Source organism: Stigmatopora argus, chromosome 4, assembly GCF_051989625.1.
Source record: "Stigmatopora argus isolate UIUO_Sarg chromosome 4, RoL_Sarg_1.0, whole genome shotgun sequence".
NCBI classification, from domain to species: Eukaryota; Metazoa; Chordata; class Actinopteri; order Syngnathiformes; family Syngnathidae; genus Stigmatopora; species Stigmatopora argus.
In genome coordinates, this window is record NC_135390.1 from 11,074,195 (window position 1) to 11,097,033 (window position 22,839).

Below are 22,839 nucleotides of genomic sequence, written 5' to 3' on the forward strand. Positions count from 1 at the left end.
ACCAACGGTCTTGTCGACGTTTCCGAGGGGACGACAATTGCAAGGGAACATTTTAAATCGTTGCTTTCATCTCATAAGAATACTGCCATCTACTGACGGTTAAAACAATTAGGCCATGGGATTTTTTTTGTATTCGACATAAAGGTTTTTTTTTTAAGTCAACAAACTCAAATGCAGTTTGAATGATAATAAAATGAATAATAAAATTCTGACACTACTCCCATTAATAATATTGCGCACATTAAGAGGGTCAACAAATGCGTTCGCATCAATGCGGCTGACTGGACAGTCGCTATACCCACTTTGTGCGTCTCCCATTTGTTCTCCCTCTCCATCGCTGCTAGCAGCATTGGATAGATGGCAGCGCAGTTTATAGCTCAAAAAGCTCGTCACTCGGCTCTGTGCGGGCCTACTATGCTACCGCAGACCTAAAAAAGCAGGGATGGAAGACACGGAATTAAAAAGCTTCACATCAATCATGGACGCCTTGCTCCGTATCACCGTGAGTATATCTATATTATACATAAACCCTATACCTTACAAATTCAAGCCTACATCTTCATAGGAATATTATGATTTTTCACCTTAAAATTGCACGTCCACCTTCCTAGCCTTGTTTTTAATTGACTGACTGCCTACTGAAAGGTGTTCATGGATAGGAAAAAATAATCTAATAATTGATATCTACGACAAATATTGTATATAGAACCAGATATCAGTAATGCAGAGGTGATGCTCCTTGTCATAGAAACGCAATACATTATAGAGGTGTTTATCAGGACAGGACTTAGATCACTTACTAAATGATAATATATGATTTTCTCACTGCAGTTTAACATGAAGAACATGGAAAAGGAGCTGCGATGCCCGGTGTGCAACGACATGGTAAAACAGCCTATACTTCTACCATGCCAGCACAGTGTGTGCTTGCTGTGTGCGGCCGACGTGTTGGTACAGAGGGGCTTCCCTCCTCCTGACCTCCCCCCGGAGCCCCGGTCTCCAGCCTCCACGCCCAATTCTCGCTCCCCTCGGCAACCCCGCCGACCCACACCCAGAACCCCCGACCACCTGGAACGCGTCCTCAGAACTGGTAAGGGAAGATGAACGTGTGATGTAAGTGTACGCATTCAGGTGAGTCATGGGTGACATCATTATTGAAGGAGAACATTTCAAAATTGAGTAGTGAGAAATGAATGTACTGTCACCAAGTGTCAGCCTCACAGTTCTGAGATTGATGGTTAGATTCTAAATCCGGACCTTCCTGTTTGGAGTTCTCCCTAGGCTACCATGGGTTTTATCCAGGTTTCCTCCCACATCCTAAAAACATGCATGCCAGGCTGGTTGAACACACTAAATTGGCCCTAGCTATGAGTGTGAGCGTGAATGGTTGTCTGTCTCTTTGTGCCCTGCAATTGGCTATTACCTGCCCTTGGAGAAAAGTAAGTTACTTCAGATCACTGCAAAGTACAAAATCTTTCCCGTTGCTTATTTAACTGGGCTTTTGTGAGGTAAGATGAGGTGCGTAATGTTAACTTACATTGAAATAAAAGGCTCTAAAAATCTCAATGTAAATCAAAACATGCCAAAATGATCGTGTGATGGTGTTTGGCCTTTTGTGTTGACCATATTTTCCACATATTCCATCTTAAGCATGCAGCACATACCCAGGGCGACGGCGTAAGGACACGGCCCCTCCCCCCATGCCGTTCCCGTGTCCTACCTGTCAGAAAGATGTGGCGCTTGGCGAGAAAGGTCTAACCGACTGTCCCCGCAACCTCACTCTGGAACGCATCGTGGAACGGTAACCAAAGAATAGAATTTAAAAAATGGGCAAGCAGAAGAGGTTATCGTTTTAGTTTAATGGAGGCAAGTTTGCAAGGTCATCCGACTAATTGGGCAGATGTTATACTTTTATGCTATGTTTAATTTTTTTTTAAAATTATGTTTAAACAAATAAAATATACAGCGCAGTGAATTCGAATGGGTTATCTCAGTTTCTTTTCAAAGCTTTACTCTACTAAACTCTAGGATACTTCCTAACTTTAAAAAAGTTGCATTATTTTGAATTCAAAATGTGTGAAATGTTGTATTTTGTATTACACCCTTTTAGAAGCACTGCTATTCTTGTTTTATTTTAAGCAGAGAACTACTGGAATAAACAAAGTCTCATCTGAAAAATTGGGAAGCACTTTCATTTTGTTGTATTCTATTTCAAACCAACTACATACATGGAGGGTATCAGAAGCTAATATTTTTACCATGTTTCTTTTTCCAGATATAGGCTCACACTGAGTCTGGGCAGCATGGCCATCATGTGCGCTTTCTGTAAGCCTCCAAATTCTCTGGAGGCCACCAAGGGCTGCGCTGACTGTAAAGCCAACTTTTGCAATGAATGTTTCAAGCTCTATCACCCCTGGGGGACCCCTCGAGCTCAGCACGAGCACATCCTTCCCACCAACAACTTTCGTCCAAAGGTTTGTCTTTTACTAATCCTTCCTGCGCTCGTTTCCTTTGAATGTAATGTTTTTCTCTCCCTCAAGGTGCTGACATGCACAGAGCATGAGCAGGAACGTCTGCAGTGGTACTGCTGTACTTGCCGGAGGTTGCTGTGTCCCCTGTGTAAGCTACGCCGTGCCCACCAAGGTCACAAAGTGTTACCGGTGACACAAGCCTACCAAGCCCTTAAGGTGCCCATCGTCTGCTACTGGTTTCTGCATTGGCATGTTTTTTTTAATTTTTTAATTTTAAACAGTAGCCCAAGTCATGTTTTTATTGCTCTTCTTACAGGATCAACTGACCAAAGAAGTCAGCTACATCCTGGCCAACCAGGAGACCATACAGAGTCAAATTACCAAGCTGGAGGAGGCCATCAAACAAATGGAGGCCAGTTTTCCCTTTTTTCTGTCTCGCTTGCTTGTTTGTTTTTTGCTTTCATTTTCCCCTTTTTTTTTTTTTTTTAAACGTTTTGACTAATATTGTTTATAAATATTCATCAAATGATTCCGTTTGTTATCTTTCCTAAAGAATCAGAAAAAATGAATTTGATAATTATCTTAAGAGGGTGACAATATACATGAGGGCCCTAAAATAATATTGCAGATTTCTTTTTCACAACTAAAAAATATTACACAACTAAAAAATATTACATTCATTTTCTCTTATCTTATTTAAAAAAGCAATTGACAATGACTTTATTTTTATTTTTATATTTAGGGACACATTTTAGTTTCAAAGGTTGATTTAAATACTAGTGGTTGTAACTTTGAACACGAATGGGCACAGTCTTAGGAAAATAATAATTGTACTGAAATTTGGGTACACGGTCGATTGGTCGCCGGTCTTTTGGTCGCCGATCTTTTGGTTGCCGGTCTTTTGGTCGCCCGGAAGGTTATTGATAATTACCATTTAACTCGTTGCTCAAATTCCCTAAATACAAACTGCGAATTACTATTTAGTCATACTTAATGCCCTATTAATTATTAGCCTAAAGAAAAGCTCCAAATTTCCCGGACTTTTATTGTTTTTTGTTGGAGAACTTGTTAAGACCCTGACTGACGTAGCTTCTTAAAGGGACAACTCACGCACATACAAACTCATACACTCACACGTCGGCTCAGTGAAACTGCTCATGGCCATTGTTGGCTTTTATTGATGCGTAGACCGTGTTGTTTTACCTTGTTTTGTCGCCGGTCTTTTGGTCGCCCGTTTTTGCGGTCGGGGCGACCAAAAGACCGCAACCAAAAGAAGGCGACCAAAAGACCGGCGACCAATCGACCGCACACGGAAATTTGTGAACGGTAATGTGATACATTTTGTTCAGTAATAGTTCATTTGATTTTTTTACAGGCCAACAGCGCTGTAGCGCTTCACCATCTTAGCCGGTGCATGCAAGATCTTGCGGTGTCCATAGCTGAACGTCATGGTTTTTTGTCTGTGGCTCTGGAGGGCTCGCGTGGACGCAGGGAGGAGGCGCTATCTGCTCAATTGTCGGCCAGGCATGACATGCTGGAGCATGCTGGCATGTTGGCCTACACCCATGAGTTACTCAAGGAGACTGACCAGCCGTGTTTTGTGCAGGCAGCCAGGGTCACTCACAACAGGTAGTGGTTGTTTACAGTTGCTGACATGAACTGTTCAAATTGTAAATGCTATATTTACATTTTTTCTGACAGGCTGGTGAAGGCCATCACAAACTTGCAATGCTTCTCCTTGTCAGCTGATCCTTCATTTAGACACTTTCATTTGGACGCCGAAAAAGAGATCAAGCTAATCACCGGAGTGGAGTTCATACGTGGTAAGTCTCGCCATGCCATTAGGCAAAGCTAGTGTATTAGATAATCATATTCAATTGAATTTTGACAATGTTACCATAACATCAAAAAGGTATTCATTTAGTAGTATGCTAGTTATTTTTGGTGTGAAGTAATATAATGATTGTTTTTTTATCCTATTAAAAAAGATTTCAATATTGATTTTAAATGTTCTTTTATGAATATTAAAGATAGGCTATTGAACAATTAAACATACAACAACAAAACATCAGCATATAAAAAAAGAAACAAACAAAAATGAGCACATTAAAGCATCTTACCACAGATAAAGTTTAAAAGATACTGTCCGGTCCACTATGAACATTCACAAGATCGAACACAAGTAAAGCACACCAAGACAGATGAGTGAGATTTTGAAGCTTCTGCAGTAGGAAGGCACGGAGGGAGAAAAGACAGTGTTCCTCTGCGTAAGACTCCGGTCAATCTTTTACTGCTTCCGTTCTCCAATCTCCGACGACCCCTCTTCTGCATAAACTGTTTAATTAGGGCAAGATTTCGTGACATACAAATTCCCTATGACAAAGATGAATGGCTCTATGACAAAGATGCATGGCTATATGACAAAGATGAATGGCTCTATGACAAAGATGCATGGCTCAATGACAAAGATGCATGGCTCTATGACAAAGATGCATGGCTCTATGACAAAGATGCATGGCTCTATGACAAAGATGCATGGCTCTATGACAAAGATGCATGTCTCAATGACAAAGATGCATGGCTCTATGACAAAGATGCATGGCTCTATGACAAAGATGCATGGCTCTATGACAACGATGGCTGTAATATGGATTGAAGGTCTCTATGACATGGCCGTGACACGGATTGAAGGTTATGTCATGGATTGAAACATTCTTTGTTTACTTTCAAGATTATTTCATAGATACCTCCATGTCACAAGCAATGATTATCAATTTTAGGCTTAACCAAGTTATGTAACTACATTTTAAGCTATGAACATTTCTTTTCTTATTATCACACTAACAATAGTAACTATAATATTATTTTCATAACGGTGAAATATTTGACACTGCTATTTCTGGTATTGATACTAGATTGTGCAGGTATATCTAATATTGTGAACAGTAAATGCAAAGTATAGTGTATCCATTCTAACTTCTGCATTATGTCATGCAGCCCCATTGGCCCCAGTGATTGACACTCAGAAGACGCTAGCGTACGACCAGCTCTTTCTGTGCTGGCGCCTCCCCCACGACTCGGCCCCGGCCTGGCACTTTTCCGTCGAGTTCCAAAGGCGTACAGGAGCGTCCGGGGATACGTGGGGCGGCACTCGATCTCCCAACGCCTCAAGGGCATGGCAGAAACTGGACGAAGTGCGTGGAACGAGTGCCATTGTGGACCAGTTGCAGATTGACAGCGTTTACGTGCTAAGAGTACGAGGCTGCAACAAGGCCGGCTTTGGGGAATACAGCGAGGAGGTGTACCTCCACACGCCACCGGCTCCTGGTAGACATTTTCAACGTCCTTTTAAATAACTGTCAATCAATATTTAATTTAATTGAAATGAAGTAGGGTGGCCCGGTGGAGCGAGTGGTTAGTGCGTTGGCCTCACAGCTCTGGGGTCCTGGGTTCAAATCCAGGTCACGTCCACCTGTGTGGAGTATGCATGTTCTCCCCAGGCCTAGGTGGGTTTCCTCCGGGTACTCTGGCTTCCTCCCACATTCCAAATTCATTATTATTTGTCAGCGTAATTATTCCTCTTCGTACCAGAAAGACAGACATATGCTATCGTTTTGCAAAAGGAAAATGAGACCAAATGACTTGTTTGCAAGTGTAACACAACCTTATTTTTATTTCACCCCACATTTCCCTTCTTCTTGCCTCTCGTTCTTGCCTCTTTTTCTTTTTCAGTGGTTTCCTGTTTTTCTTGCCATTGTGCGTTCAGATTGAGAATTCCTCTCCCTGCCTTCCCTCCTTGTCATGCCCTCTGTTCTGTTCTTCTCTTTCCCTCCCAGTGTTGTCTTTTTCCCTGGACTCTCGCTGGGGCTTGCATTCTGACAGGCTGGCGCTGGGCAAGGGTCAGACATATGCCCGCAGCGTGCCAGGCCTCTCCCTGCTTAAAGTTGCCGACCGTACGCTCACGTCCTGTAACCTGACGGCTGACCTTCTGGTGGCTGATCTGGCTGTCTCTCAGGGCAGGCACTACTGGGCTTGCTCAGTGGAGCCCGGCTCTTATCTCATTAAGGTATAGAATGATGCAAAAATCTATATTTGCATAGTTGAGTTGCTGGACTGTTCGCCCACACATTACGTGGCAAATATAACAAAAATTTGCCTGTAAGAGAGATGTTTGGAATTTTCACAAATTGACTCATAATAAGTACACTACACAGTTTCTTTGCTCTCTGCCATTTTCAACCAATGGTAATGATACAATCAGTAGTAGGTATTGGTTAGCATACCTGCCTGCTGGCTATGCAACCATTGTCAGACTTTTTTTTCTTGCCTTATGCAGGTTGGGGTAGGTCAGGAGATGAAGCTTCAAGAGTGGTTCCATCAGCCGCAGGACATGGCCAGTCCACGGTAAGAACTCTTACTACACAAATTGCGACTAGCCTAAGCTCTAAACTCCCTCTCTGCTAGACCAGTCTCCCTCCACCTTTTCCACAACCCTAAACATGGAGTTATGCAACCAAGAAATACTCTTAACTTATATTTGCGACCACCCATGGTTTAGAGGGGTACTATGCAGCGTGATCATGGTGTGGACACGATACTAGGTTTGCCACAAAGTCAATAAAAGCACCTGTACCACATTTTCAGATATGACCCAGACAGCGGCCATGACAGCGAGGCAGAGGATAGCCAGGATTTGCCTGCCTTCTACTTCCTCACCATGGGCATGGGCAAGATCCTTCTTCCTCGAGGCCACACACGTACCAATGCTAAGCCCGCCCACCCTTACATGATACCTCTACCACCCAGACTGGGCGTGTGCCTGGACTGCGACGACGGCAGTCTGACGTTCTATGATGCCCATTCTTTACGTGTGCTTTGGGAAGCCCACGTAGACTGTTCGGCCCCCGTGTGCCCCGCCTTTTGCTTTATAGGCGGCGGTGCCCTGCAGCTGCAAGACCTAGTGGCCAGCCGTGTTATTGAGGAGGAACCGCTGCAAAGGAGGGTGACAGTCAAAAATTGTGCAACCAATCTTGTTAAATAATGAAGCGATTTAGCTCTGTCTTTGTCAGAAGAACATACTATAACTTTAGATCCACTTGTATTCTGACATTTAGTATTTATGATATTGCCTTTATACACTACCACAATGAATCTGAAGTAAAGTCATTAAGGTGTTCGATCGAGAACTTGTATTTAACGTTTTTACAGATTTTGTTAGAAATTAATTTTTCCACAAGGACATTAGTTTGATGTCGTTCTTGGGGTTTTTTTACGCACTCAAGAGCAAATGAAGAAGTGCCAAAATAATCATCAAAGACAGGAAGCATCTTTGGAAAGGATATAATTACTGAATGACAAATTAAATACAAGTCTAGACTTCTCTCAAATAGAGACGTCTATTAGGACAGTGTATAAAGGCAAAATTATAAAACCTCTCATTGTTACTTTTCAAGAAAATCAATATTGACATTAATTTATTGCAGAATGAAACATTAAAAATCAGATCTCTCATTTTCAGGCTTTTACCTAAATTGAACAATATGGTTAAAGCAGAGTTAGACTATGCAGAACTCATACAAACATTAAACAAACGTTGCATGGGTGTTTCACGAATTTGCTTTGAACAGATTCATGCATTTCATTTTACGACAAGTTGCTATATGATAGTGCCACAGGCATACTTTTGCTAAAACGTTGCTTTTAATGTTTCCAGGGTTATATGGAATGAAAATGTGAAAAGTGATTGGACTCATCAAGATTGAGTTGCACACAAAATAGGACTATGTTATTTGTTATATACTTAGAAATCATTGCACATTTTGGAAGGATTGTGACATTTGCCTCACTAACCTGAATTTCATTGAATGTGCACATATAATAGGGACAATTGTCAATTGAATGTTAAGTATGAATGTATAATTTTCTGTATATATGTGGATTGTGAGTTGTCTAACAACTACAGGACAGTAAGGGACATACGATGTATCATAACTAAGCTACAACTCAAGGCTGGCTTTAAATCACTGCAAACAATAATTATATTACACAACATATTCCAAAATACCTCTGTAATTCTGTCAATCAAAGATGAGTGTTGTTGTAGTCTGTGCAGGTTGAAGTGATTTGTGTACTTTATGTCTGACAGCACAGATTGTCTATATTGTAATATTTCCACATGATTTGGACTTGATTGTAAATGGAGTTTTTCTAGTGAATGTGTGCGGTAGACAAAAAGTGAATCCACTTGAGGCTAAACCAGATATTGTGTGATATGCTTTTTTTTTACACGAATGATATAAATTACATTCTGGCACGTAACACTGTAAGATTGAAAAAGGACACACCTAAAGATGTATTTTCTTTCTAATATGTCTACACCCTCCAGCTACAATGACTGGCTTGAACCCAAACAGCTGGCACTTTTACAATGTAATTTTGTGAGTGAGTTTTCGTGTTAAATTTCAGACAAGTAGGGATTATGTAGTGAAAAAAAGAAAGATGGCGGAAAATCTTTATCTTTTATGTTTTATTATTATTACCTAACACACCTGTATTAGGTGGTACCATCTTCAAGTGAAAACAAGCCTGCCCTCAGTTGCTGGACTGATTTGTCATCTTAATTTGTGTCAAAAGGATAGCTCTCATTTTTCATCCAGGCAAAGCACACATACAATCCAACATTCAGAAGTAATTATGGACACTTGCTAAATACAGCACATCTATTCTGAAGCCTTTGTAACTTGTCCTTCTCCATCCTGCTATGTACTTTTCAACAACCATCTTAGATTATTAAATTCCACCAGTGGCGGGCCGTCAGGGCCTTCAAGGCCTTCTCTGCTGGCCTAAGAAATATCTGAATCATATTATATTTTGTCCATCAATACTTATTATTCCAAATGGTCTGTTAGCTTCCTTCATTGCTTTTCCCCCTGGTTACACTGATTCCAGATGTGTTTTCATATTGAAGCATTTAACCAATCACATTTCAGCCATTATTTGTTGCCAGGATCAGAAATCTGCCTCAAAGCCTTCACAATCAGTTTTGCGGGCTCTGCTGCATTAAACTAGACTGTTGCTTTTAACCAATCAGATTTCGAGTTGGCAACCCCACAATGCTTTTTCATACGCATTGGCATTTTGCTGGCTGGGATGCGTCATTGCTTTCACCAACTAGGGTGTCTCAAAAAAATGTACTCACTTTTAGAATGACGAGAAAACCTTTATTTATGAACATAGAGTGAAGTGAAATAGCATCGAATACATGAGACAAATGTAATTGAAGAATCATGTTCGCAAATGTTCAAATATACTGAGTGACTGTCCAGTCAGCCGCATTGATGCGAACGCATTTGTTGACCCTCTTAATGTGTGCAATATTATTAATGGGAGTAGTGTCAGAATTGTATTATTCATTTTATTATTATTTTATTATCATTCAAACTGCATTTGAGTTTGTTGACTTAAAAAAACATTTATGTCGAATACAAAAAAAATCCCATGGCCTAATTGTTTTAACCGTCAGTAGATGGCAGCATTCTTATGAGATGAAAGCAACGATTTAAAATGTTCCCTTGCAATTGTCGTCCCCTCGGAAACTTCAACAAGACCGTTTGGTCAGTGTTTTTACCCGGTTGGTAATAATGAATGCACTGATTCTGAAGTTGCTGTAGCAACGGTGCGGCTTCCGGTTGCTACAGTGCCATTTAGGCATTTTTAGGTGGGAGCAGATGGATAAAAACTCGCGTTTGGTGTGATTTTTGATTGCGTCTCTATTCTAAAAGGTGAATTTACTTTTGAATTTTAAAGACGGTGCTGCCTGCAGTTTTATTCAACTTACTAGCGATCGCGAAATGCCATAATGTTTCTGTACATTTTTTCTATAAATCATTCATTGTATCACTAATGGTCATTTTAATTTCTAAAAGGTACTTATTATACTGAGATGTCGGCAATTAGCAGCCTTGTTCCTGCACGTTTCCTGACCATCGTTGCTCATCTTCTGATTGTGATCATCATCTTTCAGACAAGGGTACATTTGTGAACATTTGTGTTTTTTTTAACCAGGACAAGTATGTTAGAATGTTCAATTGGCAAGAGTCACGAGGCTTTACTTAATACATTCAAATTGGATTGGATAACTTTATTCATCCCGTATTCGGTAAATTTAATTGTGACAGTAGCAAGAAAAGGCATAGTTATAAGTTAGACAGTATAGTCGCAAAGGCCGCAGAACAACAAAGCAAAAGCACAAAGTACAAAGCAAATCAAAGTCAATGGGATCATTAAGAATCACGAAATCAAATCATTAAGACTTTAGAACTTGAAGCAGATACTATTTGATTAATCCCAAGTGTTTCCGGTTTGACAGGAATATAACGTGGAGGCCTGCCTGCCCTTGGAGTTCACACAAGAGCAATACAACAGTGAGGACATAAAGTAAGGGGTAAATACAATGCATAATATTTCTCATAATTACATCATTTTCTAATGCATGCATGTGTCTTACAGGTTAGTCATAGCGCTATCGGTCACACTTGTGTTATTCGCAATTGAGCTGGCTGGCTTTTTCTCGGGAGTGTCCATGTTCAACACCAACCAGGGCCTTTTGTGTATCCTTTATAATTACTTTTAATGTTTTCATTCCTCTTTTTAATTTTATTCCGAAACGGTGTAATTGAACCTCACCAACGGCCAAGGAGCCTTGATTGATTCTTGCCCAAACTTCAAACATTATTGTCGTGCTCAGTGATTTTAAAACGGCTGTGTTGATGTCACAGATATGTGGTGGTCAGTGCTTATCTTTGGCTTCTCATATTCAACTATCTTAAGAATTGGACTTCTATCACCGTCAATGGCAGACAAAGACTTAATTTACATGAGGTTTTATCTTTCTAAATCCAATCTATGTCACTATATCATGCTCAGCTACGTTAGTAATGTGCAGAGATTTGAAAAGATAATACAAATGGAAAAACAAGCATGGCATGGCTGAATGGTTCCAAAAAAGAAGTAGCCGAAAGAAGCCAGGCTAACAGAACAAGGAAAGTTGTAAAAACATTAAAGTAAAAAGTATAAAGTACAAACTAAAGTAAAAAGGAATGTATCAAGAAATATTAAAATGTAATTAAAAAAAAGATAGAAGGACTGTAAAACACGAAAAACATAAGAGTGTACAGCGCTACTGCCACTGGCTCCTGTGAGAACGCCGCCATCTTGGATTTTTTCGATAATTTCGAAATGACTTGAATACATTTCATGACTCCTACACAGCAACGGGAACCCATGCCAGTGCCGCAGTGGCTCTGATTTTCTTTGTTTTTGAGGACTTGGGTTGCGCCGACTACTGGTGGATTCTTGCATTCTGCAGGTTAGTTTTCCATTGCCCCCCTACAAAACCAACTTATTTTTCCTGACACATCAACATCACCCAGCACTGACAGTCCACTGCGGCGCATCTGTCTCCTTGTCTCATTTCGTGTTCGAAAAATGGGAGTGCTGGACATATTGGATTATTTTTGCTCCCTGCAGGTTGGTACATGTGAGGCCATTTATGCCGATTTGTATTTTTTGTGTCCCATTTCACGGCCATGACCAAAAATATGATAATATTGGCGTGTGATCACCATGTCAATCTCTGTGTTTTCCTTCAGTGTGCTGCCTGCCGTCATGGAGATTCTTCTCATTCTTCATTACTGTTTTTTTAGCTTCTGATTGTTCATTACTGTTTTTTTTTACTGGCAAATAAGCCACAATGAAAGCCTGCTGAAGTGTGTATTCCCACAAATGGGAGTGGATGTGGGCGCACATTACAGAAAGCATTTTTCGTAATCGATTTATTCTGTTTACTTGGGAGTAGCGAGCAGCCTTATGATCATATTTGAGAGATTTTGGTCTGGCCTTCCTTTGTATGGTTTGCATGTTCTCCTTTTTGTGGAATATGGAATGTATTATCCTTTTTATTAATCAATTGGTTAATTTAGTGTAGTCACTAGAATAGAATTTTGCATAGCCTAGTGGAAATTTCCATCATGACACCTATTAGTTAGGGGCGCGTCATCTACCATGACATGCCCATTTCTTTGTTCACATTTCCCCACCTAAAGTTTGTATCTATGTCACATGATCTTTGTCAATAAAACTAGCGCATCTGTGGGAGGCAGCCAGGGATTCAAACTGGTCAGGCTGGAGGATATACACATCTCCTAGCACTGGCCACGCTGAATGTATATGTATTAACTCCGACACTTTTCTACAGGTAATCTTGTCTTTCATCCACATTCCCAAGAAATGCACGCTAGGCTTGTCAAAGATTAAATTATCCCTAGCTATGATCGTAAATGTGAATCATAGTCTTTGGATGTGCTTATAACGCTATTGGGCACTGGTGCTGTAGAGAAGGAGGATAGATTTTTATATATTACGGGAATTGCTTTTGTATTGTTGTCACTGTTTACTGCGACTGTGTTGCTGAAATGTATATAACATATAACATTTGTGTAAAAAGAGATAAATTTTTAAATTTTTTAATAAAAATCAGGAATTGATTCAAATGTTTTATAATCATTTTAGTGATTGTATTTGGTTTATAAATATAAATGATTTAAAATGGTTTTACTATTCCCAAAAGAAAATGAATCAAATATATTGTTGTATCTATAAATTAACTGGGTTTAAAATACATTATGTGTAAATAGATATATTAAAATCACCATCCCAAAATTAGATCTGAATGCCTTTTTATTTTTAAAAAAAATTGGACGAGAGGAGACGTCAATGGCAGCGGACCCCAGAAGGAGGCAAAAGGACCGTGGAAGGTCGGTCGACATTCCAAGGTAAATGTTAATTGCTGGTGCTCAAATTAAGTGCCAAGTTGGGTAAGTAAATAAAACCTTTAAAAAAGTGCTTTAAAAACATGTAAAAATACATAAAATCTCAAATAAAATACACAAATTACACAATAAAAATTAAAGTGCATAAAACCAATTGGCTATAAAAAATAAGCTCAATTTGGAAGGAAGGCGAATCCGAGTGTCCCATTGCACAAACCCCAAAAATTCTCTCAATTGTGATTTTCTGTTTTAACCCTAAACCTTATCATTTGTAGGTGTTGTATATCCTGTTGGGGTTAGGGTTGGGAATAGGGTCTGGAATAGGGTTAGGAATAGGGTTAGGAATAGGGTTAGGAATAGGGTTAGGAATAGGGTTAGGAATAGGGTTAGGAATAGGGTTAGGGTTAGTAGGGTTTTGTCAGGATAAGATGTTCAGAAAATGAATGAAAAAGGTCTTTTATTTAAATGTTATTCTATATTACAGTAATATAAGTTGTTTTAGTTTGATTGTATTTTTAGATCATCAATTTTTTTTTTATTATATGGCTATATACGTTTTTATTATCCCATTTTCTAATTTGATAGATAGATAACACGCACGATACGAGTCTACGAGTCCCACAAGTAAATAGTTCCGACCGTTTATGGTTCCGTCTTAATGTTTCCCCCGTTTTCCAGAGACCCAATCGGATACGCATTCGGAGAGTTCGTCAGTGGGAAATTTAGCCTCTTTTTTTAGAACAGAAAATCGCAATTGACCATTAACCATGGGTATGTATTATTCGTTTAATAAATGAAGTGTATTAAGTGCATAACAGTGAACAAACTCCCAGGTCGATTGGACATTTGCTCCGTGTACTGCTAGCTTGGTTAGGGAACTGGTTAACAAACCCACCGATCGAAAGAAGTATTTGCACAAAATGTTTGGCTATATTAATAGAAGGTTTATTCAAAACGCAGGACCTTTATTGACATAACTACGGCGTTTACGTGCTTGGTAAAGCGATGGCATTAGCTAACCATTTGCAAGGCTTCCGCTCGAGCACTGACGTGTCATTAGTTAACTTGAAGGTAAACTAAATGAGAATACTTTTCGTCGTTTTGGTTAGGGGAAAACTGAATTTGTAATACAATATTATATCACAGAAAATGTTCAACGTATTTTACGAAAATATATTAAATCGCACCACATAAAATCAGCCTTCTGCAGAACCCTTTACATGTAGTGGATCATGTATGACTTTTATTTTTACATGTAGAACGCCTTTAAGTCAATATCCATAGGTTTTAAGTCACAAACATTTTTTTTGTATTTCTTCTTAAAAGTTTTTCCGTCTGTCGGTCAACTTTACTGATCTAACATCAAATTTAAACCAAACAACCCTAGATCAATTCATCTGAGTTTTCATTGGCTGGACGCTACAGCCACTAGTTTTGTTTATTCTACTTTATGTACATACTTAATAAAAATTATGACATTTTTGTTTGTTGACCAAGACTTGGCTTGTGGCAAATTCAAAGTAATTCTTGATGTTTTATTCCCGTCTCATTCTACTAAAGTTTACCAGAATATTGGTCAAATTATCACCAATACCATGCCCTGAGCAAACTACTAACTAGCTGACTGTCTTCTGGGTGTGTGTTTTTTTGTGTGTGTTTGCAGCAGTAAACACGGGTGCTTCCCTGGTGCTGTCCAGTCTGCTCTCGGTGCTGGTATTTGCCGGCATGCAGATGTTTAGTAAGCAGCTGGCATCCACGGAGTGGCTTACCATCCTGGGGGGTTTCCTGGGTTCCATCCTCTTCATATGCTCTCTGACTGTATCCTCTTTATCCAAGGAACTGATCACTTGACTTTTTTATTATTAAAATATTTATATGAGCTTCTGCTCTACAAAAGTTCAACCTTAACTTTATTTCTTCAGGCGTTTAGCAATCTGGAAAATCTGTTCTTTGGAAAAGGATTCCAAGCCAAAATCTTTCCAGAAAGTAAGCTGATAAAGATTTTTTTTGTTGGTTTATTTATTTTTTTATTGCAGAGTAAATATTAACTGTTCAAACTTAAGATATAGTAGTTTTGTTTGGGTTTATCATATTTAATTTTGCATACTGTATTTCATCAAAGAGGAGAAAGAAAACTTAACCTGCGAGAGTACTTGACATGCAAACTATATCTTATGACATTCAGGCTTAAATTCACACATCTTAACTAAACCTAACACGCACGATTTTGCCAAGTGTAAAAGAAGAAAATTGAGATCCAAAACAGGATTTTTTAAGCGTGAGGCAAATATGCTCATACTTGATCGCAGTACTTCCAAAAAGTTGAATCAAGCTTTTGGAATGTGGGAGTGAGCTGGGATATCTGGAAAATATCCACGTTATCGCACAAAGGCGAGGCCTTAGATTTCTGCCTGAATTCTCTGAGCTGTGAGGCAGAAATGCTACAGATGCTTAAAACTGCCTATTATAATAATATCACCAACACATTTACACTTGACTTAAACTCATCTTACAATATTAATAATAATTTTGCTAACTCTCCTTGAGTAACATTCTTCAACTTGCAGTTTTGGTGTGCTTGTGCCTGTCCTTATTTGCATCTGGTCTGATTCATCGTGTGTGCATCACCACTTGGTAAGTCACCTTTTCTATAGCATTTAAAATCCTCTAATGTACTTATCTATTTTTTTAATATCCCTAAATACGCCAACATTTTTTCCATCCAGCTTGATCTTCTCCCTTTTCGCCTTGTACTACATCAACAAAATATCTGCTGCCCTCTACCAAGCGACCGCACCCGCACTGGCGCCTGTTAAGGTGGCCACCAAGGGCAAGAGGAAGAACTAATAGAGAACTGATTAACCACAAGAAATGACCCACTTTTCCAAGGAACTTTGTTCAGCCATATCAATGTTCCATTAAACAAATGATTGCACCGCAACTTTCCTGTTTGTTCACCTTAAGTCATTTTATAATTAAACAACGAAAGCCATTGGATGTGTCCTGTCTTATTCAGACTGATAAAAAACAAACCAAAAAAATCCCAAGAGGAAAATAGATACATTTATTTTCCAAAATGCTTATGCTCACAAGGGGTGTGGGGGGTGCTGGAGCCTATCCCAGCTAACTATGGGTATCAGGCGGGACACAGGGAGATGGAAACCGTTTGCACTCACACTCATTCCTTCGATCATTATTATTTCTTTAGCTTTAGAAAAATATTCCGGACAACTGTAACACAACTTGGCAAGAACAATTTGTTTAAGGTCCATTTCTGTTCTCCAGGTGCAGTTGTGTAAACAATAGGACACGGCATATTAAAAAAAGTGTTTATTGATTTAAAAATAGGGTCTGGCTGAAAATAATACTGTGAGATTTAGTTACTATTAACAAGAGGGTGCTGGAGCATATCCCAGCTGACTTTGGGCACGAGGTGGGAGACACCTTGAATTGGTAGCAAGACACAAAGCAAAAAAATATATAAAATTTAAACTGAGAGTCAAAGACCCACACTACAGTGACCTGCCAAAACAGACAGACAAACAATTAAAACCATATTACTCAACATTACACTTTCTCCCCCTTACAAAACAGTTCTAAGAGAGAATAAAAAATAAGAGAAACATGAAACAAGGCAAAGAACCACAATATATACAAAATATAAGAAGCAAAGAGACGCATTTATTTTGGCCAGTAGCCGCATGTGGCTCGAGAGCCGTGTGTTCGCCAACCCTAATACTATATGTAGTCTAACTTTTCCTGCATAGGAAAATCCTTGTGGTTTGGAATACATAGTGGCAAGAGATAAAAACCCACACATTTTTGGGGGGAGTTGTGCTCAAAGGGGTGTGTGGAGACACCATGACACACACTAGTATTTGCTTTCACTCCCTCCCTTCTTCTTTCATTTGGGGCGTTGTCCGGCCGGCTCACTATATAAACTCATCTAAACTTCTTGTGAACTTCTGTTTTCTCTCCAACCTCCCTTTGGACACAAAGCCTGCCTTCTTTCTCCTCGTCTGGTGAGTCATTTCGTCTACATTCGACATTTTGGATCGAAAGATTGCCTTTTTATTTTTATTCAATGTTTTACTTTAGCTAAGGTCGTCCGAGGAGCGATATCGATAGAAACGCTAAAAATTCCGATGTAGATTCGAGTCGTTTTTCAAACATTTTTTCTTATACGCATAAAGTGTCCATGTTGGCAAACGGGTGTGTCATCCCACGTCATTAAGTGGTCTTTTGCGGGTTCATCACAACTACTAAAAATCCTTGACAAGTTGCTGCTGGCCTTCTGTTTCCTGTTCCTTTGTTTAAACGTTATCGCCTATAGTTTTTGTATTTTTAAAAAAATATTTAACTTGATTTCTTTACGACTTTTTGTTTGACTGAAATCCAATAGGGAAAAGGGCGGATGAGGGATAAATGGCTGCAGCCATGAGCTAAGGATGTCCGTTTGTTCTGGAACATTTGCTTGAATCTAAAAGGATTTCCTTTCAGTGCCAAAGTAAGCAACACACGTATCCTCCCTTCGTGTTGCAATGTTTAGTTTGGCTGCAGAAGATAATGGGCTGGTCTTTAGTTGACGTTGCCAATGTGTGCGTAACCGTTCAAATATATACATATCTCATATGATTATAGTCAATTAAAACGATATTTTCCTTGTTTATCCCCTATTTGTCAGTCAAAGTGAATTGGACGTCTAGCCTCGTCAATGGCAAAGAAAGATGGGCATTTTCTCAATTTGAATGTATTGGCCGTCCATTCTTGTCAGTTGTAGGATACGTATCAAATACGATTAAATAATTAAAAAAGGCCATAACAAGAGGGAATTTCTGGTTTTATTGATTTTAATGTCATTATTTTTTTTATTAAAATATTATATTGTATAATTGTATTTACTAATTGAAAATATTTATAATTAAATAATAAACTAAAAGTAAAAAATAATAGATAGTAAAGAATAATAATATTATCTTAGTATGTATACATTTTACATACAATTTTCAGTCTCCCAAAAAAGCATTAAATGCTTTATTATTATTGATGATGCTGATGATTGTGTTTATTTCAAATAGTTATTTATTATTTAATTCTTTACATTTGATACTATAAGGTTTATAATTTAAAAATATTGGAACATGTTTAAGTGATTTTTTTTCAAGATTTAATATGATATAACGAAAAATATCATCACTTTAATACTCCATCAATATTTAGAAAGACTGAAAACACGCTGTCTTTATGAGGTTTTGTCTTTACTTTGAACAACAAATGTTTCCGATATATGATAATTCCATCCCAGTGGGCATTTTTTGTCAAATGAGCCAATAGAAGAAAACACCATAATACTAGTGCAGGATCAGCATTTCATTCTATCTTAATATAAACATACTCAATACAACTATTTGAAAGAGTGGTCATTTTTTCACTAACTTTTGTGTTTCATCGTGTTGTTTCCAAATGTTAGATATTCCTCAATCGTGTATTCCTCTCATTACAAATCTTATTCATTCATTTTGGTAGCACTCAACTGTCATTTCAAACATGACTGACTTGGAAAAATGCATGGAGAACCTCATTGTTATCTTCCACCGCTACGCCAAAGACGACGGCGACGGCAGGACGCTGAGCAAAAAAGAACTTAAAAAACTGCTGGAGACAGAGTTACCCACCTTTCTCAAGGTTAGAACACATACATTTGTCATTTTCTTTTACATCCTGGCTTCACTCTGCAGCCAACATGTAATATTTCTTAATTATTACAGTGGGGTTAATCTATGGGAAGCACTGTGGTATTGTAGTGAAGTGGTTGGTGTGTCTACCTCAAAGTTCTTCATTCTAAGATCAGGGTTTTAATCTTGGGTTCAGCTTTCCTCTGTAGAGATGCTTGTGAGTTTTCTTCTCCTCCCTTCTAGAAATGATACATGTGATTCATTGAAGACCAAAAATTGCCTGTAGGAGTGAATACGCATGTGAATTGATTTTCTTTACAGCAGTGTTTGCCATTCAAAAGGCTATCCTGGTCACCCACAATTCACAAATGAGGATTTCTTTACAGGAAAGGGATGGAATAAAAGTTGCCCAAAAAAGTTGACAACACATTTATATAATGAAATAACCATATTTATTCGAATATAACACACACCTATAATTTGTGACCAAAATTTGGTATCAATATTTTTTTTTCACTTTTTCTCAGCTCACACCAAGGATTGCACCGGTACTGGTAACTGGCAAATTCTGCTGCACACATGTCACCATGACAAAACATTTATTCACAACATATGGTACAGAAACCTGGTAAAACGAACTACCAGTATGAACACAATCCTCTACAATTCCTCAATGGAATTTACAATTTTAAATCCTTAGTCTAATTCATCATAATATTTAAAAAAAATCTAAGTCTGATTATCATCAGATTCACCAAAAAAATAGATTCCATTCTTCTTGAGTTCTTTTTTCTAAATGTGAGCACTGGGCAATAGAATGGGCTCTCGCGCCCCATCTGGCGGACAAAGACAGGTTTTACATCAACGGCGGAGGGCAATGTTTAGTTTCACCGAGATTCCTGTATATTGTATAACATGCACCCGAACTTTGCTTCATTTTTTTGGCACAAAATTTTGCGCTCTATACTCTAATAAATAGAGTATTCATTTAATCACATCACATGTGCTTCAACAAATGATTTATTAACATTGTGCAGAAAGCCACCTACTTTTGTACTCCAACTGTACCGGATGGGTTTTACAGGTCATAAAAAGTGACCCTTCTAGAAAAAAAGACATTTGTTGAGCCAAAGTTAAAGATATATTAGTGACAGCTTACATAACTGCCTTATAAGAAAGGGGTTTTGTTTTTTAATGTACCATTTACGTATAGAATAGCAGCCAAAACAAAAGTCTTTCTCTATTAGAATACACACACACGCACACACACACACACACACATTTCCAGCATCATACTCATCTAGTGAAGCAACACAGAAATACGGAAAATTGAGTAATTCGTCTTTTTTATGGTTAATAATGTTAAATGTTACTGGTCATGTTATCATCACATGTACAACACCGCCAAAGTTTTAATAATGATAGAAAAAGTGTTTCCAATTCATAGAAAAAGAATTTAACAGATGAACCCAGATCATCTGACTTGCTTTTGAGCCAAGCCTCATCTTTCTTTTTTTCCAGACTCAAAAGAACCCCAAAACAGTGGACTGCATCCTGCAGGACCTGGACCACAACAAAGATGACAAGTTGGACTTTGAGGAGTTCCTACCCCTGGTTGCAGGCCTCTCCATGGCATGTGAGAAGTGCTATGTGCTGCACCAGAAGAAGGGAAAACAATAGAAAAAAACAGATGCTAGTCTAAGAAGTATTAATAAACGTTTGACTGAATTTTTGTTACTGAAATTTTGCTGCATAAGACATCCACCCTATTCTTACTCTCTTTGAACCATTACGATTGATAAGCATGTAGTCGATAAATGGCAGGGGCCCACAAAATTCTTTGGCAGTCAGATCTAATTTTACTGAGAATATTTTCTTTTGCCTATGTACTAAACAACAACACTAATAATTCTAAGTGTGTCATTATGGACCTGTTATTTCTGTAATACTGGAGACAAACAACCATTCACGCTCACACCTAGGGGCAATTTAAAGTGTCCAGTCAGCTTACCATGCATGTCTTTGGAAGGTGGGAGGAAACTGGAGTACCCAAAGAAAACCCATGCAGGCCCGGGGAGAACATGCAAGCTCCACAGAGGTGGATCGGCCTGGATTTAAAACCAGGGCCCCCACTGTGAGGCCAACGCGCTAACCATTCAGCCGGCGGGCTGCATGAGTCATTGTTGACATTTCAAAATTACTTTAGAGAGCAGGCACAATAATTCTAAGAGGAAAATTCCACTCCAGGCTGACACACCTCATTGGTGTGCATACCATGAGTGTCTGTCTGATTGTCCATCCGTATATGCATGAATATGTGTTATACCCCACATTATACTTGTATCATGACAATAAAAGCATTCAATTCAACTCAACATGTATAATGTCGGTGACATGTGACACGGTGGAACACTGGTTAGCATGTCTGCATCACGGTTCTGAGCTTAAGGTTCAATACCTGGTGCGCTCCTGCTTTCCTGTGTTGAGATTGCATGATCGTCCTGTGCTTGCATAGGTTTGTTTTTTTTGTAGGCATCTTCATTTCCTTTGGTGCAGTTACAAGAAGCAGACTTTAAGCCCTGAGTTGCCATGGCTAAATTGGATAATGCCATCAAGGTGTTGTCCCCCACGACGCGGCCGATGTCAGCTGGGATAGGCTCCAACGACCCCTGTGGCCCTTGTGAGGATAAGTGGTTCAGAAAATGAATGAATGTTTGTAAAGCACTATGGTATGGACAGTGGCTGATTGAACGAGCAAAAGTTTAAGGAAATGATGTCAATAAGGTATACATATTAAGAACTCCAGATGTAGTCTCGTATTGTCTTTTCAATAACGCTTTAAGTTTACTGGTATTTCAACTTGTTTCACAAGGGAAACTCAACCTGAGCGACCTTGATAAGCGTTTTGACAAGGTGGACAAGAATGTAAATTGTGAAATCATCTTTGCAGAGTACACCGCATGCATTTCAATGCTGACAAGGGCATATTACTGCAAACATAAGAGGTGCCGAGGAAGGCAGGGAAATGAAGAAAGGGGACAGGGGCAAACAACAATGAAGATTAATACTCCTTTTGAGCAAGTTTTTCATCTGTTGTTAATAAAACCTTGCAATGAATAATAATAATAATGAAAAATAAATAAAATGCATAATTTTAAGACAAGTTAAACATCTATGCCTTTATTTATCATTAAAATCACTGACACAAACACCCAAACTTTCTTCTATAAATCATTCATAAAAAACAAAAAAGGTTATAAGTCAGTAGAGCACTCACCATATATTATCTCATGCTATATTAAACCATATATTAATGTACAGTACAGGAATCGATTCCAGTTATCCATAGGTCAAGGACTTTGATAAAAATTCAACATGTTTCCTGTCACTCCAAAACCAGTATCAAAACACACCACACAAAAAAAAACAAAAAAGTGCTGGATTTGTTTTGTTTTGTTACTGATGTTACTGTAACAGATACTACCAAATATACTGGATATCTTAAAAGGGAAGAAAGTCAAGAAGACAAGGAAGTCTTTTAAGCCAAGACAAAAGTGAATGCCATAAAAGGTGGGGCGCAAGCCGGTTTAAACTGGGTGTTGATTTCCAGCAACTGTCGTTCCTCCACAATTTTGTCTCCCACCGACCAACCTACTATTAATTATAATTACCCAAAACGGCATTGAGCCAGAACTCAAAGAGGTGGGGCGGCAGCTCACCAATAAAGTTTACTACATGCTTTCTCGAAGTCTGAAATTGCTAACACACACATACATCATTCATTCATCATACATACCCCGTATCTACACCCTAGACTGGTCACCAGTCAGTCTAAGGGAACACAGAAACAGACAACCATTCACA

At 38.8% G+C, this 22,839-nt stretch overlaps 4 protein-coding genes across 7 annotated transcripts; all 4 read left to right on the forward strand.

Annotated features, from left to right (window-relative positions):
• Nucleotides 1-187: 187 nt before the first annotated feature.
• On the forward strand, nucleotides 188-9,793 carry trim46a (tripartite motif containing 46a). 2 transcript variants are annotated; one of them, XM_077599470.1, is made up of 12 exons: nucleotides 200-502; nucleotides 832-1,090; nucleotides 1,651-1,801; nucleotides 2,276-2,474; nucleotides 2,541-2,687; nucleotides 2,788-2,883; nucleotides 3,847-4,100; nucleotides 4,173-4,294; nucleotides 5,469-5,798; nucleotides 6,308-6,537; nucleotides 6,808-6,875; nucleotides 7,116-9,793. In XM_077599470.1, exons 1-12 carry the CDS (start codon nucleotides 443-445, stop codon nucleotides 7,510-7,512), a joined length of 2,313 nt encoding a protein of 770 aa, XP_077455596.1. In that variant the 5' UTR covers nucleotides 200-442; the 3' UTR covers nucleotides 7,513-9,793. The 2 variants fall into 2 exon arrangements, 1 of the variants encoding a protein (XP_077455596.1); XR_013300092.1 differs by lacking the exon at nucleotides 7,116-9,793 and having other exon boundaries at nucleotides 188-502; nucleotides 6,204-6,537.
• A 220-nt stretch (nucleotides 9,794-10,013) lies between these two features.
• On the forward strand, nucleotides 10,014-12,763 carry LOC144073129 (transmembrane protein 107-like). Of its 2 annotated transcripts, XM_077598718.1 has the most exons (6): nucleotides 10,089-10,252; nucleotides 10,397-10,500; nucleotides 10,840-10,907; nucleotides 10,980-11,080; nucleotides 11,903-11,999; nucleotides 12,122-12,763. In XM_077598718.1, the coding sequence occupies exons 2-6, from the start codon at nucleotides 10,414-10,416 to the stop codon at nucleotides 12,180-12,182; spliced, it is 414 nt and encodes a 137-aa protein (XP_077454844.1). In that variant the 5' UTR covers nucleotides 10,089-10,252; nucleotides 10,397-10,413; the 3' UTR covers nucleotides 12,183-12,763. The 2 variants fall into 2 exon arrangements, with proteins under 2 accessions (XP_077454843.1, XP_077454844.1); XM_077598717.1 differs by having other exon boundaries at nucleotides 10,014-10,252; nucleotides 11,903-12,763.
• A 1,148-nt stretch (nucleotides 12,764-13,911) lies between these two features.
• Nucleotides 13,912-16,292, forward strand: krtcap2 (keratinocyte associated protein 2). 2 transcript variants are annotated; one of them, XM_077598765.1, is made up of 5 exons: nucleotides 13,912-14,071; nucleotides 14,964-15,118; nucleotides 15,223-15,286; nucleotides 15,868-15,934; nucleotides 16,027-16,292. In XM_077598765.1, the coding sequence occupies exons 1-5, from the start codon at nucleotides 14,068-14,070 to the stop codon at nucleotides 16,145-16,147; spliced, it is 411 nt and encodes a 136-aa protein (XP_077454891.1). In that variant the 5' UTR covers nucleotides 13,912-14,067; the 3' UTR covers nucleotides 16,148-16,292. The 2 variants fall into 2 exon arrangements, with proteins under 2 accessions (XP_077454891.1, XP_077454892.1); XM_077598766.1 differs by having other exon boundaries at nucleotides 13,932-14,071; nucleotides 14,967-15,118.
• An 862-nt stretch (nucleotides 16,293-17,154) lies between these two features.
• Nucleotides 17,155-21,350, forward strand: LOC144072760 (protein S100-A1-like). The gene is made up of 3 exons (XM_077598042.1): nucleotides 17,155-17,322; nucleotides 18,827-18,985; nucleotides 20,497-21,350. The coding sequence occupies exons 2-3, from the start codon at nucleotides 18,848-18,850 to the stop codon at nucleotides 20,653-20,655; spliced, it is 297 nt and encodes a 98-aa protein (XP_077454168.1). The 5' UTR covers nucleotides 17,155-17,322; nucleotides 18,827-18,847; the 3' UTR covers nucleotides 20,656-21,350.
• The last annotated feature ends 1,489 nt before the right edge of the window (nucleotides 21,351-22,839 follow it).